We start from the raw sequence: 17,166 nt of genomic DNA on the forward strand, positions 1-17,166 counted from the left end.
TAATGGGCTTGATTACTACTTTGATACACTTGTTGCCACACACACCCGCACCCACACACACGTTAGCCTACATGCGTAGCCTAATTCCACCTGTGTGGGGGAGACCACGGGGCGCTGTGTGTGACTTATGCGCTGATAAAGAGGTGGGTGATCGATTCGCCTGGCATCGATTTATTCAGTTTCAGCACGACCGCGGTGGACAGCTCCCACCAAAGAGCTTCTTTCGCTTCAACTTACGCGTTCTCCAAAGAAGGCACTTAAGATGGCATCTGGGAAACACCCGTATCTTAACGCTCGTTCTTTGGCGAACCCTTCTTTCGACCCTTCTTTGGCCCCAAAGAACGATCGATTCTGGGAAACGCGGCCAAGGTTAGCAATAAAAGAGTGGACACAGTTGACCATTAAACCGCTGAATAAACTATTTCATGTTTTCACTGAAATACCTATACAATTCTATAATAATAATAATAATAATAATAATAATAATAATAATAATAATAATAATAATAATAATAATAATAATAATAATACATATTATGGTAACAACTACTAAATGGAACATTCAAACCCAAGTCCACCAGTGGACATCTCATCCAAATACCACTTTCAAATGGTGTTCACTTCATGGGTTTTTGCAAAAGACATCCAGAATGAACATTCATTGTAGCGTAAATAAAACATCAATCATGACACCTGGAATCCTTCACCTGCATAAAGTGACTACATACACTAATATGTATTAAATCATTGGCCCCACTTTATCAGCAAACTAGTATATCTATATCCAGTAGCAGGTGAGAGCTCTACGAGGGGCTAGCGGGCTGCGGCGCTATAGCTAAGCTATCCATTCTGTCTGAATGCCTTTCACCAGAGCTGCTTTTTTTATCTCTACCCTCCCCTCCCAAGCTTCCAGACGTGATAAACGAGGAGCGAGAGATGGAAAGATGGATGGGGGAAGGGACGTGAGTGTGTGTGTGGCTCCACAACTTGCTCTGCCAGCTTTTACCCACCTGCCTAGATAAGAGAGCCACTGTAAATTAACACGCAGTAGGGGGGCTGAGAGCACAGGCTATGTCTGTGTGGGTGTGTGTGTGTGTGTGGTTTGGAGGGGTTGTGCAAGACATTCACTCACACACACACACACACACGCACACAATTCCTCTCTTTGCTTAGCCGCAGGTATAACAGATAAAGATGTGTCATTGATGAATGGGATTTTTTTCCTCATCAACCTTTGCTGCGTGGGAAATGGAAAGCGCGTCCCGGCCCCTAAATCTTCAGATGAATAATGATAACGCTGGCTTGGCAATTTTCATTTTCTTTCACACTGTTTGTCTGCAAAGCGCCCGTATGCCAGCTGTTTGTTTGTATCAGCACCTGTAATCTTTCTTTTTGTTTCTTCTTTCTCTAACAAACTGCGGCTGTGGTTTAATCATATGGAAGGGTAATGAGATCTCCACAAAGTCTGCCTCAAGAGCAAATACAACACATTGTAGTATGAACAGGCAAATAATTGACTCACTCAGCTGTTCGGCAGGTGAGACGATGCTAGGACGTTCGATAGGCTAACAATTCAGATTGGTCTTCTATATTGCTGGGCGATTCTACTTGTAACCTAGACTAATTGCCTTAATGAAATAGCATTGAAACCAACAAATACAGTATCACATGGTTGTTGAGATAGTCAAAGGGATGTTAAGCCAGAGGGAGCGCATGAGAAACCGAGATTAAAGCCAATTTTAGTGTCGGACGCTCTCTGAAGCTGTTGGGCATTCGCAGGTGTAATAGATTCCCATAGAGCAACTTGGTCTGAGTCCACCTGTCACTGTCTCTGTCTCTGTCTCTGTCTCTGTCTCTCTCCCTCTCTCTCCCTCTCTCTCTCTCCCAGCAGCGAGATGAGGTCATTCCATCTTTCAACCACTTGGCTGGGTTGTGATGGCAGTGCGGCAGTAGCATTTTCCAGTCGGTTGGTTTGGTTCAAAGCTTGTCCCAGTTGTAACGGTGGTATATTGTTAGAAAAAAAAAACAGATGTTGCAGCAGACTGAAGAAGCACACTTAAAAACTGGAAGCGGCAGTTTAGGAGCATTGGCAGTGTACGCTAGATATACTGGTCTTCAGGAGGTTCTATTGGGGTCAGGGATCCAACTGAGTGCAGAGTAAGCAGGCAGCACCGAGCTGATCTTGTTTGGAAAGGTAGTAATCCTTATAGAACAGAAGAAGGAACAAGTGAACTCAGAGGGTAAGGTTGTCAGAAAATATCGGCAGCATAGAATAGAGACACAATGACTGAAGCAGAGAGCTATTGTTGTGTTATGGAGGGCACCATATTAAAATGGGAGAATCATAGAACCTTGTCCGGCTGATATCAGACTGGTTTCATAGGAAGTGCCCACAGCCAATAGTTAACCTCTTAACATGTTTCATTATGGCACGTCAAATGTACACATACTGACTGTATGCATTTATAGATTACTTCTACCTTTATATGTGCACACCAAATGACTGAGCAAAATAACAATTAATAGTATATGACGTCACGTTTTTGTATCACCAGAATGTGACTTGTTTCGAGAGAGGGATAAGCTGAGGGCAGAAGTCAAGTGTTTGTCTGTGCTAAATTTGACAAAAAAAAATCCCTCAACGCATTCTTCAAAATATTGTCCTCACAAGATTTGAGTTCGCGGTGACCTTGACTTAGTCGAAATGTGATCAGTTCGTCCTCTAGTCAGAGTGTGAGTTTGTGCTGAGTTTGATGAAAACCCCCCAAAGTGTCCATGACATACTGCGTGCATGAGCTCACAGTCACCTTGACCTTTGATCTATGGCTTCCAAAAATCTAATCAGTTCCTCGTTGAGTCAGAGTGGAATTTTTTTGCAACATTTGAAGAAAAATCCTTGAAAGAGTTCATGAGATATCACGTTCACAAGAATGCCCGAACGGACGTACGGACAACCCCGAAAACATACAGTAATGCCTCCTTTATGCTGAGAAGCTGTTCATCAATTGTTCGGTGGTTGGAATATATTTTTAAGCATCCAACAGGGCCGTCGCTCCCTATACGCAGGGTACGCAGAGCGCGTAGGGCACCAAGTACCTTAAACAATTTCAAGATAATCATTACATTCCAAAAAAATATATAAATTAGTTATGAACAGGCCCATCGTTGTTTTTTCTTAATTGTGTAACCTATCACTCAATTACATGTTTCCCCCAATTATAGCCTTCCCAGCTTTATCAAGCTGTTTTTGAATGGCGATTCATAATGGCAAGCGGGGCCGGCGGCAGCCAAGGGGCAAGGGTGGGCCTGCCCACCAAAATGTGCACCCTGCCCACCCAATCAAAAGTGAAGAAAATATTTATTTTTAAAGCCAATTCAAATGTGTCTATTTACTATACCAGGACCATTCCTATCTTCTGATTAGGTGGGCACAGCGCAGCCCACCTCCAAATTCACCCATCACCAGTGTTTCTGTGGTCAACGTCCACAGAGCGCAGTCTCTCCTTTGCAAAGGCAGTTAGTAGGATACTCTTTCTGTTAGTAAAAGTTGGCTATCTTTATTTTTCCAATGCTTTAAAGTGTATCACAGTTGTGCTTTAAATCAACCAACATTGACTATTCTGTCTTATCCCACATAGAGAAAGCAGCCTGTCAGCAGCTTCAGTTCTCTATTACTGTCTGTAGAAGGCTATCTGTTTCTGGTGAGGGGAGTTTGGTACGACAGGACACTTTGATAATTATGGACATGTCTTGAGAAGCTTTAGCAGTTGTATGCATGTGTCTCAAAATCAATCGTAATTGATTTTTTTCATGGTGTTTATTGCTAATTGATTTAAGTGTCATTCTAATGGCTCCCGTTGGCCGTAAAGCATGATAAATCTGTTTTTGAAAATGTGCTATATAAATAAAGCTGCCGTGCTTTGTAGGCAATAATACGTGTGAGAACGTATTTCTATTTGGAAGTAAAGGTGAGCTGTCAGATGTTTGAAGTGATGCAGCAGCAGTCAGCTTTCAGTGACAGGAGAGAAGGAATAGTAAATTAATGGATGGATGCAAATATCTTACAAGTAGAGTTTGTGACTATAGGTGTGCAAGGATTAACAGAATGTTTCACAAACATGCATTCTCCTTCAACCATTGTAATGTACGGTGAGCACAATTGGACAAATATAGACAGTTGCCAGCGCAACAGGCAGACTACAAGTGGAATGAAAAACCAACCTGGTGCATCAACATGTACACTTAAAGCAGCTCAGAGTAACATTTACATATCTTTTAAACAGCCTCATGTTTCCTCTCATAATCATAAATTACCTTTAACAGCAAACGAGACCATCAGTGCAAAGAAAGAAGTGTTTACATAGTTTTTATTACTGCGTTTGGTCTGGTCGCACACCCAGTACGATTTTCTATGGTCACATATCCGTATTGGTCGCAGATTTCAGTGTGGCGCAGCAACGCAATTTGAGAAGCCTATCCCTCCAGGTGAGGGGAGGGGAGCGGGAGCCTTGTTTGAGACAGTTATTTGTCGTCATAATGACTGATAACGGGGCTGAACCATCAAAGAAAAAAATTGGAATGCAATGAAGAAAAGCTAAAAGGGAGAGTGATATAGGCTACGGGCGGGACGAGGGTGTTGCCAAGCAGCGTGTATACAATTTCACGAGAGCGAACTAGACTGCAGTGTTTACGCCTAAATGAATGAGCGGTACTAACACAAAGTGTGCTTTGCTTCACCATCATCAGATAACCATTATCTGAAATAGTCATTATTTACATCAACAACACAAACACATTACCTCATCGTGATCCATACTAACTGCCGTCTCTCTCGCTTTCTGTGAGGAAACGTAATCTTTCAGCTCCGTGAGACAGAGTAGTTAGGTGACACTGCTGCATCAACTCATTGCAATAAAGTGTGTGTAGCACCTTTAAAGAAACCCTCACTAAACGGGATGTAATCTTGTAATCTGTTAACTCCAGAGGAGATCACCTGCATAATAGATCTTTTTCCAATTTTTGTGGAATTGAAAAAATAAAAGGAGAACAAGTTGTATTAAATTATTTAAGGTAGATTACTAAAAGTAAAAAAATTAAAAGACATAAGTGAAATGATAGAAATTACACTTCAGTTAATTACCCACGTCAGCAATACGTTTCCACAGGGGGATAATAAAGTTATTCTTAATCTTATATTGATAACAATGTTGTGGGGATATTATTTTTCCATTAAAAAGTACAATTGTTGCGTCCCTTATACATCTCTACTTTGTGGTGATGGGAATTGTTTCTCTTTGCTGTTGACCTTATTCATAATGTTATCCTTGGAATTATTTCTTGTTCCATTGTAATACCCAGCAGCCTCTCTGCCTGTGTGCTGTTTTGTGTTCTCCTCATTTATTGCATTTTTTCTCGTGGTCCTGCTCCTTTCTCTCTCTCTCTCGGCTACATTCCATTAAACCTTCAAAGATAACAGATGACTGCCAGGCTGCACTCACATGGTTTTTATTTTTTGTATTTATTTATTTTTCATTTATGATTGGCCTTCCCCTTTGGATAGGGAAAACAACATGCCAGTCCTAACATAATGTTACATGTCCCTGTGCCTGTCCTCAACAACTCCCTCCCCGAAGAAAATCCCACAGTCATTCTTTAAAAAGCCAATGCTAGCTAGAGGGCATAAAGATGCTGTCCTAGTTGCCAAACTAGTTTCATACTATTTTTATTGATAATCTGACTTGTTCAAAAGGGCGGACTCCACCCCCCCCCCCCCCCCCCCTCCCACTCTCCCCCCACACCCCTCACAAAAGTAATATTCTGTCCAGATTTTATAAGGGAAAAATAACACTCGGGAAATTGAAAAAAACACCGCTGACTCGCAGGGCCATTTCTCTCGAGTAATGCATTTCAGTATAGAGTTTTGAAGATACGTTGTGTGAGGTCACGGCACGTACTCTACACCTATCTCACAACCCAGAACGTACAGCTCCATCCTTATACCGCTCCAACCTGTTTTGTAGTGAAGATGTGATGGCGAGGGACATGAAAGGCAACATGTATGTGTTGTTGCAATGCTACATCTTACAGTATGACCTTTTGATCGATGTCCCTTTCGCCAGCTGCAAGAGGGGGCCAGAAGGGATTTCAACCCCCCATAACATGGCTTTGATCCAGGGAGAGAGAGAAAGAGAGACACTGTATCACACTATCTTCTTCTTGATGTCCCCTGCTCTTGTTCTGCAAAGGACGGGCACTTCACGCTGCGCATTGTGTTGTCTGTTTTCACACAAAGCCTTGCTCATGCTGCCCTCAGATCAGTCAGTCCCTATGGTGGGGGGGAGATCACAGGCTGCTCTGTCTCAGCGGGGCCGCGGCAACATACCCAGCCCCCCCACCCCCCTACCTCTGCTTTACAGTCCCAATGCTGGAGCTACACACAGCAGTTTGTCCCAGGAGACACTTGAAGCACTTTCTGCGAGGTTTCTGTGAGGACATCTCCTTTTTTTTTTGTCCAAAGACTTGTCTTGTGTTTGGTGTTAACAGAGGGGAAGACTTTCATGAGTTTCCTGTGGTCAAAGCAGGTCTGCCTCAGGCAAGGTTTTTTGTTGTTGTGTTTTGGGTGTTTCTAAAGTCTGTGACTTCTGAGTCATGTGCGTTATTTCATAAACTCACCATGCTGCAGCTACTTACTCTTCATGCATATGCAAAATAAAGGTTAAAGAGGACCATACAGTGTGTTGTGTCATAATTAACCATGGAGAAGGGAGGTATAGCTAGGTTGAGATATTGACATTTTAGGATTAAAGGTGCAGTCAACACCTGTATTCTGTAGGGTTGTGCCGATTGGTGATGGCATAGTTTATTTTTACACATTCACCCAATCACACACACATTCATACAACGATAGCAGCAGCAATACCACGCAGGGTGCAAGCTAACTATCAGGAGCAATTTTGGGTTCAGTTTCTTGCCCAGGGACACTTCGACATGCGGCGGGGAGGCTGGGGATCGAATCACCGACCCTGCAATCCAGTGGACGACCGCCCCTACCCACTTCACCACAGCCGCCCACATGCTATATGATGCTATCTAACTATATCCGACCCCCTGCAATCTCTTTAACTGCTGTGTCTCACCAACCTGAACTCATTTGAATCTCTTCAGCTGTCTGCAGCAGGGCTCGCGCCTCATCTGCTTATCATGGAATGTAAAGCCCACTGAGGCAAATGTCTATTTGTGATATTGGGCTATACAAATAAAACTGATTTGATTTGATTTGATTCATGGCAACGCGACCTGAAGCCAAAATGAAACAAACCTGACCTTAAGGTTAACTCACCAGCTTGCCTGCTTATCCTTTCAATTCAAGTTTATTGGACAGAGCCTTGAGCAGTGGCGGCTCCTGACAATAATCTCAGGGGGGGCAATTGTTGCCATGATGGGAAATATGACCCAAAATTAACCTAAATCAGATAGCATATGACAATGTCATATTGCATTTAACTGTTTGTTTTTCCTGTTCATCTGGCATAACCACTCTGGCAACATTAGACAAGCATTGCACTGTACAGTATTTTTGGAAATTAAGTTAGTTAATTTCTTGAATAAAATTATTTTAGCTCTAAAATGATTTAATTATCCGGCTGTGGCCATCACAGATAACTTGTCATCTACCAGTGTGCTCCTCAGATAGGCTTCCTTTAAAAGTTAGGAGACAAAAATGGATGCTGGCATAGCATGTGCAACATTAACAGTGCTAATCATCACATTGGTTTGGGTTACTACTGTCTACAGCACTTGGTAGGCGGGTTTATGTCGGACGGTGAAAGCAGCTGTCAGCTAAACGACGATCAACAGCTGATCGCCGTTCAATAGCCGATCAGCTGTTGAACGGCGCTGGCTCGTATATGCAGATTGATGTTTAATGTTTGTTTTACCTTTTCTGAGAGATGATGCATAGGGGTGACACCCAAAGTTATCCATGCGGTCTCTGTGCTGCCATCAGGATGGATAAAAAGCCAGTATACAGTCCATATCATCATGCAGCGGCAGCAGGACAGAGCGTTAGCGCATTAGCATCCTGCTAGCCTCGTTAGCCGTTCAAACGAGCCCCGTGAAAATCCGCGTTTATAAGATCCCCCAATCCATCTTGGTAGATACTTGCTTGATGGTTACATTTTGTCTGGGAAAGACCTAGTCCGAGTCCGATCAAGTAAGTAGCTTGCCAGCCTAGCCTGAGTTGATATAAAGTTGTGTTGGTCTTGAATATGACCGCTCTGGGCTGCATACTGGACATGTGACTGTATCAGTCACTGTAATTGGTTTATTGTTTACTGTACGTATGACGACAACACGTTAGGGCGATCACCCCCGGAACCCATAGAGATTGCATTGCGAGGCTTGCAGTTTGAAAAAAAAAAGTTTTACATTGATGTCTATGAGAGCGCTGGGGGCGATTTTCAACCAGCCCGACATCGCCCCAGAGTGACGGTACAGAGCACAGACGCTGATTGTACAATGATATTCAGACTTAGATGCAGGTAAAAACTGTATTGAAATCATAAATTATGATTATTAATACAAAAAAAAAAAAAAAAACATCATTATTATTCATTATTATATTTTCGTTTTTTGCTGATATGGCTCAAGGAGGGCGGCGCCCTATCGCCCTCTATGGGCGAGCCGCCACTGGCCTTGAGGCTATGTCATATAAAAATAGAATTGTCGCAAAATCTGTGGCTAAGCTTTGCTCCTAAGTAGTGACTTTTTGAAAGCTTCAGTGTGTTTTTCCTTAGTTTTTCAAAGATAAAGTTTTTGTCTTTTTGTATTTAAGGTGAATTCAGGACTAATACAGTGCCTGGTCTGACTCTATAGCTTCTGTCCTCTGAGTCTGTACATTGCTATTGATTTTTTTTCTTTGTTTTGTGTCATGGATTTGAGTCCATATCTTTCTCTCTGTATGTGAGGGTTACACTCTGCTGCAGTCCACCTCCTCCTGCGCTCTGCGTGTGGTGGTAATTATGTGACATTGGCTTGTCCCCTGTAACTTGTGACAGTAAAAACACTTCATAGGGGCAGGTGTTGTGGTTAGCTATTTGAAAATCCTTTTAGTTCGGAATCTATGTGTCTTTAGTTATCAACTCCTCTATGTATCTTAATATTGGAGAATACTTTTTCTCAAGAGTTCATATTAAATTAACTGAAAAATGGTAGTAAGAATAGTATAGGCCTATTTATCTGCAGCTTTTCCCATTACTTGAGGAAAATTAGGAAAAATGCTGACTCCCTTTGGAGGGGAAGAACTCCCTTTTGCTTTGATAAAAAATTGATGAGAAAAGTTATGGTCCCTTTGGAGGAAGCTTACTTTCTGTTTTTGTGATGGATGGAAGGATTCTCTCTCTCTCTCTCTCTCTCTCTCTCTCTCTCTCAAAGTTAACATTCACTTTGTGGATTTTCTATGGGGGGAAAAAAATGTTGCTCACAATCTTGGCCCAATCCAATTAGCTGAACACACTGCTGTATGTAAACACTGGCTGATTCTGACGCCCTTTGCTAAAAGTTCAAGCATTTTGTTCAGTCCAAATCCAGACACACATAACACAATCCTAGACACCCATGGCTTAATTGGTAGACCTGTAACTAAATGGAGCCGAGCACATGCACACACCTTTTCTTGGAGCTGTAAACATATTACTATACTCTATACATAAGTGTTCTATCAGTATTACATCATTTGTTATCATTGCCCGTTTTAAAACTTTTTTTAAAGATGGAAATTGGAGTTAGACACTCTCTTCTAGGTTCCCACTTACTGTGAAAATTACTTTGTTGATTGAAGAAATACTGCAAAAACTATTCACGTTGACTCCTGATTTTATCTGGTAATGATTTTATGGAGTTTAGACACAGATGTCAAGTTGATGCAATGTCAACTTGCAACGTTTTTTGATACTACACTACACACATATTGTTTAATATTCCATAATGTAATAAGTGACTCAAAATGTCATAGGTTGCTACATTTTGGGCAAAAAGTTTTTATGTTTTGGGCTCAGTATTTTGATATATCATCGACCAGTTATTTCATTTTAGGTTTTGTTAAAGAAAATGTAATACAGTGTTGGTTACATTGAAGGCTCTTACAGGCCCTCCTTTCAAAGACATGCCTGATGCAGCATGTTTTGTTCTCTTGAGTTCCAGCTTGAGGAGCGTTGGTCATAGTGATAGATAGAATCTCTTTACATTATAGAATAATGCATGTACATTTAGTTTTCAGGTGGATTGTTAGCTTTGGCCCTGCTCCCTCAGACAGGACTTAGAACATCTATAATAATGATGCATTAAGGTGTCAGCAGTGTGCGGGCCGCTGGATTCATCACTGCAGGCTGCGAGAGTCTGTCTCCTCTGCTTACTTTACTACATATTAATGTTCCATTGGCTACATTACACTACATCACATCACATCTGTGTTTGATGATGATCTCTCTCTCTCTCACACACACACACACACACACACACACAAACATTCACACAGCTGTACACACATACACTGCCAACAGAGGACTATTGACCAACTGTGGACTCCTATTGCTGGTCATTTAAAAAATACAAAAACACAATAGAAGATTTACTGTTAAGGTATGTTGACATAATAATACTTTAAATGCACTAGTTAATATGTTTTGAATAAATTGCCAAGAGGGGACTTGAATCCTTGAACACACACACACACACACACACACACACACAAACACACATGAGAATAAGTGCACATCACCTAAGGCTTAGGACATTTTAACCCAAATGTGTTTCATTCTTCTAGTACTTTGAATTTGTACAGCACTCAATAGTTTTCGGCATCGCACCAGTTAAGTGAATCACTGTTACAAAGTAACATTTTAAAAATGATTTCTAATACCATGCAAGCAACCTGGTCCTAGGGATGGTCACATGTCCTGTCTGATATTTGGAGTTGTCATTTTGTGATGAAATTAAAATTAAGAAATCTCCAACTTTAGGAGATGTGTGATGTGGTTTAAGTTTCTGTTCTCCTGAATGGTGGTCTACCTATCTAGACTCACTAACCCGAATGTGTAATAGGACGGCACAAGAAGGCTATGTATGGTTTTAATGAGCTGGACAGGCCACCTTCCCTTTGGACCCGGGTTTGAATCCTGCTCGGGTCGTTCTCTGCATGACGGCCCCATGTCTGCTCCATTCCATCTCTGTCTCTCCAAACTGTCTGTCTGCCAAAATAATCTTTAAAAAAAAGAAGTGAAAGGAGACCCTGCCTGCTTGCCTTGGGAGAAAAAAAGGTTTTTATTATGTTGTTTGTTGTTGTGAAGACTTGCCTCCGGGCTCACAGGCTCAACAGCATCTCCTCCCACTCAAAACGTTTGAACTGCAGGAAAGGAGAGGTGCTTTCACAGGTCCCCCTAAGGCCCTTTGCCCAGAGGAAGTGTTTCCCCTTACAAGTGTACGCCTTACTCCAACTGGGATGATTAGTAAGACAACAAACTCTGGACCTACTTGAGTCCAACCCAAGATTGCATTATTATTATGTATACAATCATATGAAAAAGTTTGGGAACCCCTCTCAGCCGGCATTATAATTGACTCTGCTTTCACAAAAAAAATATAAAAGTGGTATGTCTTTAATTTACCAGGAACAGCTAAGTACTGGGATGTTTTCCAAACAAAGAATTTTTGAAAAGCAGTATTTGGTTGTATGAAATAAAATAAAATGTGAAAAACTGGCTGTGCAAAAATATGGGTACCCTTGTGGTTTTGTTGATTTTAATGCCTGTAACAGCATGTAAAACTGATGAATTTAAACACAAAGTTGGTTGGATTATGTTGTTAAGCCTTGAACCTCATATAAATGTCTGTTTAATCATGAGAAAATGTATTTTAGGTGCCTAAATGCAAGTTGCACTTCTCTTTGACTCTCTGCTGAAGTGAGACAGAATGGGATCATCAAAACTGCTCCCAAAAGATCTTAAAAACAAAGATTATTCATTATCATGGTTTAGGGGAAGGCTACAAGAAGCTTTCCCAAAGGTTTCAATTGTCAATTTCTACTGTAAGGAACGTTGTCAGGAAATGGAAGGACACAGGCACAGTTGCAGTTAAACCCAGGTCTAGCAGACCAAGAAAAGTACAAGAGCGGAATATGCGGCGGATTGTGAGAATGGTTGCACACAACCCAAAGATCACCTCCAAAGACCTGCAAGAACATCTGGCTGCAGATTGTGTATCTGTACATGGTTCAACAAATCAGTGCAATTTGCACCAAAACATCTGTATGGCCGGGTGATGAGAAGGAAGCCCTTTCTGAGCCCACGCCACAGATACAGTTGCATGGAGTATGCAAAAGCTCATTTAGACAAGCCAGATTCATATTGGAAGAAAATGCTTTGGACTGATGAGACAAAAATTAAGTTATTTGGTCTTTATAAAAAGCAGATGTTTTGGTGCAAATTGCGCTGAATTGTTGAACGATGTACAGATACACTGCTGCCAGATGTTCTTGCAGGTCTTTGGAGGTGATCTGTGGGTTGTGTGCAACCATTCTCACAATCCTCCACCTATGCCGCTCCTGTTTTTTTCTTGGTCTGCCATGCCTGGGTTTAACTGCCACTGTGCCTGTGTCCTTCCATTTCCTGACAACGTTCCCTACAGTCGAAATTGACAATTGAAACCTTTGGGAAAGCTTCTTGTAGCCTTCCCCTAAACCATGACAATGAACAATCTTTGTTTTTCAGATCTTTTGGGAGCTGTTTTGATGATCGCATTCTGTCTCACTTCAGCAGAGAGTCAAAGAGAAGTGCAACTTGCATTTAGGCACCTAAAATACATTTTCTCATGATTAAACAGACATTTCTATGAGGTTCAAGGCTTAACAACATAATCCAACCAATTTTGTGTTTAAAGTCATCAGTTTTACATGCTGTTACAGGCATTAAAATCAACAAAACCACAAGGGTACCCACATTTTTGCACAGCCAGTTTTTCACATTTTATTTTATTTCATACAACCAAATACTGCTTTTCAAAAAATCTTTGTTTGGAAAACACCCCAGTACTTAGCTGTTCCTGGTAAATTAAAGACATACCACTTTTATATTTTTTTTGTGAAAGCAGAGTCAATTATAATGCCGGCTGAGAGGGGTTCCCAAACTTTTTCATATGACTGTATATAAGGTTACAACAAAAAATGCTATAAGAGCACTGTTGTGCATGAGGGTATGAAATATAGCTGGTGTAAAAAGCCATACGAATACCAATATACTAATAACAGCTACAGTACATTCGTCATGCAGATACACAAACACACGCTCGCAGTACATCCATCAGCAGGCTTTCCTCTCTACTGCTCCCAGTGCACCATGTACTCATACATCTCTCTCTCCGTACTTTAGTATTTCTCTCCCCATTACTCCATTGCTACAAATGATAGATTGCGCTCACTCTTATTGATAAAGTTTTTTTTCAACATCACATTAGATCATACGAATCATGAGGATTAAGGAGGGGATTGCTATGATGTAACTGTTTCACATACTTTTTTATAATATTGGTAGGCAAGAAGACCTCCCCTGCATTCCGAATGGCACACTCTTTCTTTTCTTTTCTACATACTACTACTGATCATAAAAAGAATGAAGTTAGCATGCAGAAGACATACAATTGGGACATACCTGGTCTCATCCTACTACATCCCCAGAATCGCTCCAAATATCATGCTAATTTCACCACTAAAAATCTGGATGTAGTAGGCCTCCGGGTATATTTATAAGCATACTAAATCTGACCATAAGAATAGGGACATCCTTAATAATTTTTCTACCATACTAAATAGAAGGAAGTATGGGGATTGGAACGCAGGGTCATTTCAAAGACATTCCAAAGACAGATGTGAGCACAAAGTAGTAATTACTCCCGCTGTGACATGATCTAAAGTTGACTAATAGGCGGAGTCATTTACACAGCTGAGCCCCGTAGATATGTGCCTGTGGATTAATGAGAAGTACAGCAGAGTGATTGAAGACTATGTTATACTTTTGATGGCAGATTTCTCCAATCCAACTAACATGACAAGTCCTTCCTCTTGAGCTCCTGCTGTTGGTCTGTGTATCACACCACTACTGAAAGGGAACAGATTGATGACCTAGTTACAATCAATTGATTTATAAAATAGGGGACTTGATAGAATGGTATTAAACAGGAAGTATACATTGGTTAATGATTTGGCCCATTCATGTTACAATCAGCTACGATTGTAGGTACAATAAATATAAAACAGTGTGGTGTGTCATGACTCTGAGAATTATTTGACAAGTTAACTTGCTGTCTAAAGTCCTATATCCTCTTATCTTATTTGAACTTTTTTATACACCTGTATCTATCCCCGATGTAAATAACAATGACTTTTCCAAGCAGCCATAACTGGGCATGAATTCATTTTGTTATATGCCACACTGAAACACAATTAAGAAAAACTTGTGTGGGAGTTAATCTGCTGCTATACCAGCAAATTACAGTTTTAGGAAACTGCCTGCAGCAATTTGTTCCCATTCACAAGTTCCCACCAGAGCATCAGTGTGGTCCAACACTAATGTAGGGTGATTAGGCTTGGCTCACATTTGGGTTTTTTTCTGCAATATTTACTGGGGAAAGCATTTATTTGTGGACCTGACTTTGTGATCACGGAAAGGGCAGGGAAGGAACTCCATTTTGATTTAATTTTATTGGAACTATACCGGTCCAACCTACAAGGAACTATTTTTTTAGCAGTCAACACATGTTTGGACATATATTGTACTGTAAAGCCCTCACATTGGCCTCAATCTCAAGTATTGGCAGATGCTTGTGTAGCTGTTTGCGTATGCTGGAAGGCTCCTCTCTTATAAATATGCAGTAAGCTGTAGTGCAGTGGGCCAAATGCTAAATGAGCAGTGACACACATGTGTTGGCAGGGTGAAGACTTAGGGCAGGTCTCAACTCAATGCTTAGTTATATTAGTTCCAACCTACTAAATCCAGAGATATCAGGAAGGTTAATGTTTTATTTTTTAAATTAAATTGTGAGTGAATAGGAAAATCATGTCTCAATGTGTATATACATGTATGATGTTGCTTGTGTGCCACCAACAATTGACATCAACAGTTTGTATTAGATCACTGGACATGCTGAGAGACCTTTTTTTAATAGATGCACCATTCAGTGCGATTGGAATGTTCCACTTTGGATGTCTAGGAGGTCATCATTTTCAACAAATTTCCCGTAAGTCACTTTTCCCAAATGGTAAGGGGTGTCCAAATCCAATATTTTCTCTATCGACAAAGGTCATTACGGCACATGTCTGTCAAATGAATCATTCACTCATCAGAGATCTTTTTCCTTTCCACTATTCCAAAGTGCAATTGTCATTTTCCAAGGGGAACTGTCGCATTAAAAGTATCTTTAAATGAACTACACTTAACCTCAACAGACAATCCAATGGAAGTCATCGTATTAACGATAGATTTTTGCAAAGAAAGGAGTAAAATAAGCAGTCGGGTTACAAATGGTTAAACCTACAACACTAGTTTTTAAAGCAGTCCCATTTCACTTTGTGAGAAAAACATTGACCATCATTAGGGCAAATATAGCTGTGTCTGAAGTTAGCTGTCACTCTGCTAACTAGAATAAAAAAATCTTTGTGAAAATGTGTTGCTCCCATTTGAAATTGTCTTGCTATAAATTCACCAAACAGACTCTATATCAGGCTCCTCGAAAACTGTTTACTTTGCGAGTAGATCAAACAGTGATGCATAAGGGCCTCTTTATTTGAGGATTAAAAAGTAGGATAACAATGCTACACAAGTGATATTGGCAGTGTTGATCTTTGGGAAGACAGCATGGCTTTTTGCAGGCAGGACTGTGTTTCCCCGATAAATCAAACTATGTCAACATGTGCAAATGAACACAGTTTTCTATGTAAACACACACACACACACACACACATAAATATGTTCCCACTACACACACTCTGTGGACACATTTGCTGTGTGCCTTAATGCGTCATGCCTCCACATCACCATGACAACAAATCATGCCTAACTGTTGACAATGTGTGTGTGTGTGTGTGTGTGTGTGTGTGTGTGTGTGTGTGTGTGTGTGTGTGTGTGTGTGTGTGTGTGTGTGTGTGTGTGTGTGTGTGTGTGTTTGTGTGCTTACTGGTTTACACTGAGCAACAACACCTATTCTAAGTCAATATCACAGCACATCATAGCCTACACTGTCCTGGTGCCAGAGTTCTTTACTGAAGCAAATGTGTATTAAGGCAGAGATGAAAATAGCAAAAGTCTCAGGTTTTAGGTCTCTAGGACTCTAAGCAGATTCAGCATTGGACAAGCGTTGGGCTAACTTGAGTGCTGGCAACCTATGATCAATAGATAACATTAGATATTGCAGAGTGTTTCTTTATTTTAGAAGTAAACCCGAAAGCTATCAAATATTGTCCGGAAAATGTCTTGCTAATAGTTTATTTGAAGGTTTAATATTTAAGGTGTTCTCCAAACTCACTCACTCAGTGTGTGTGTGTGTGTGTGTGTGTGTGTGTGTGTGTTTTACAGATGCAGGTCTACATGTATAACTCAGATGACTTCGACAGCCTCGGTGCAGCGCTCAGGGAGAAGAGGAGCATTGCAGCCATGTCTGTGTTCTTTCAGGTAGGAACCTTTTCTTTTCATACCCAGCCTGGATGTGTTTGTGTGTGTGTGTGTGTGTGTGTGTGTGTGTGTGTGTGTGTGTGTGTGTGTGTGTGTGTGTGTGTGTGTGTGTGTGTGTGTGTGTGTGTGTGTGTGTGTGTGTGTGTGTGTGTGTGTACGTTTGCATGCGTGTGTGCAAGGCATACTGTATGTTTATGTATTTATTGAGCATCAAAAGCAGGTTTACAAAAGTTACAGACCACCATGAGGTAAATCACTAGCCTGGTCCAACCAGACCATCGTACTTTATTTCATTTGTACAGAAGACTACTGAAGGGAAAATGAAATTTGGCCGGAAGTAGGCGGGCGGGCGGAGCCGGCTAGTAAATCACCATCTTCACACTGGAAATCCATTTAAAATGTGTGGAAGCTTGTGTGGAAGCTTCCAATATGATCGGTGTTCACACTGACA

General features: G+C 41.0%; 1 protein-coding gene across 1 annotated transcript in view; it reads left to right on the forward strand.

Moving 5' to 3' along the window:
- The window catches only part of LOC307249728 (receptor-type tyrosine-protein phosphatase gamma-like), a gene marked incomplete at its 3' end in the record, with an annotated part of 357,685 nt that overhangs the window by 266,627 nt on the left and 73,892 nt on the right, over nucleotides 1-17,166 (forward strand). The window contains exon 5 of the mRNA XM_080026579.1: nucleotides 16,620-16,715. Within this exon, the coding sequence (XP_079882705.1) occupies nucleotides 16,620-16,715 (96 nt within the window). The remainder of the gene's footprint in view (nucleotides 1-16,619; nucleotides 16,716-17,166) is intronic.

The sequence above is a fragment of the Ammodytes marinus genome (genome assembly GCF_949987685.1).
Source record: "Ammodytes marinus genome assembly, chromosome: 4".
Classification (NCBI taxonomy): Eukaryota; Metazoa; Chordata; class Actinopteri; order Uranoscopiformes; family Ammodytidae; genus Ammodytes; species Ammodytes marinus.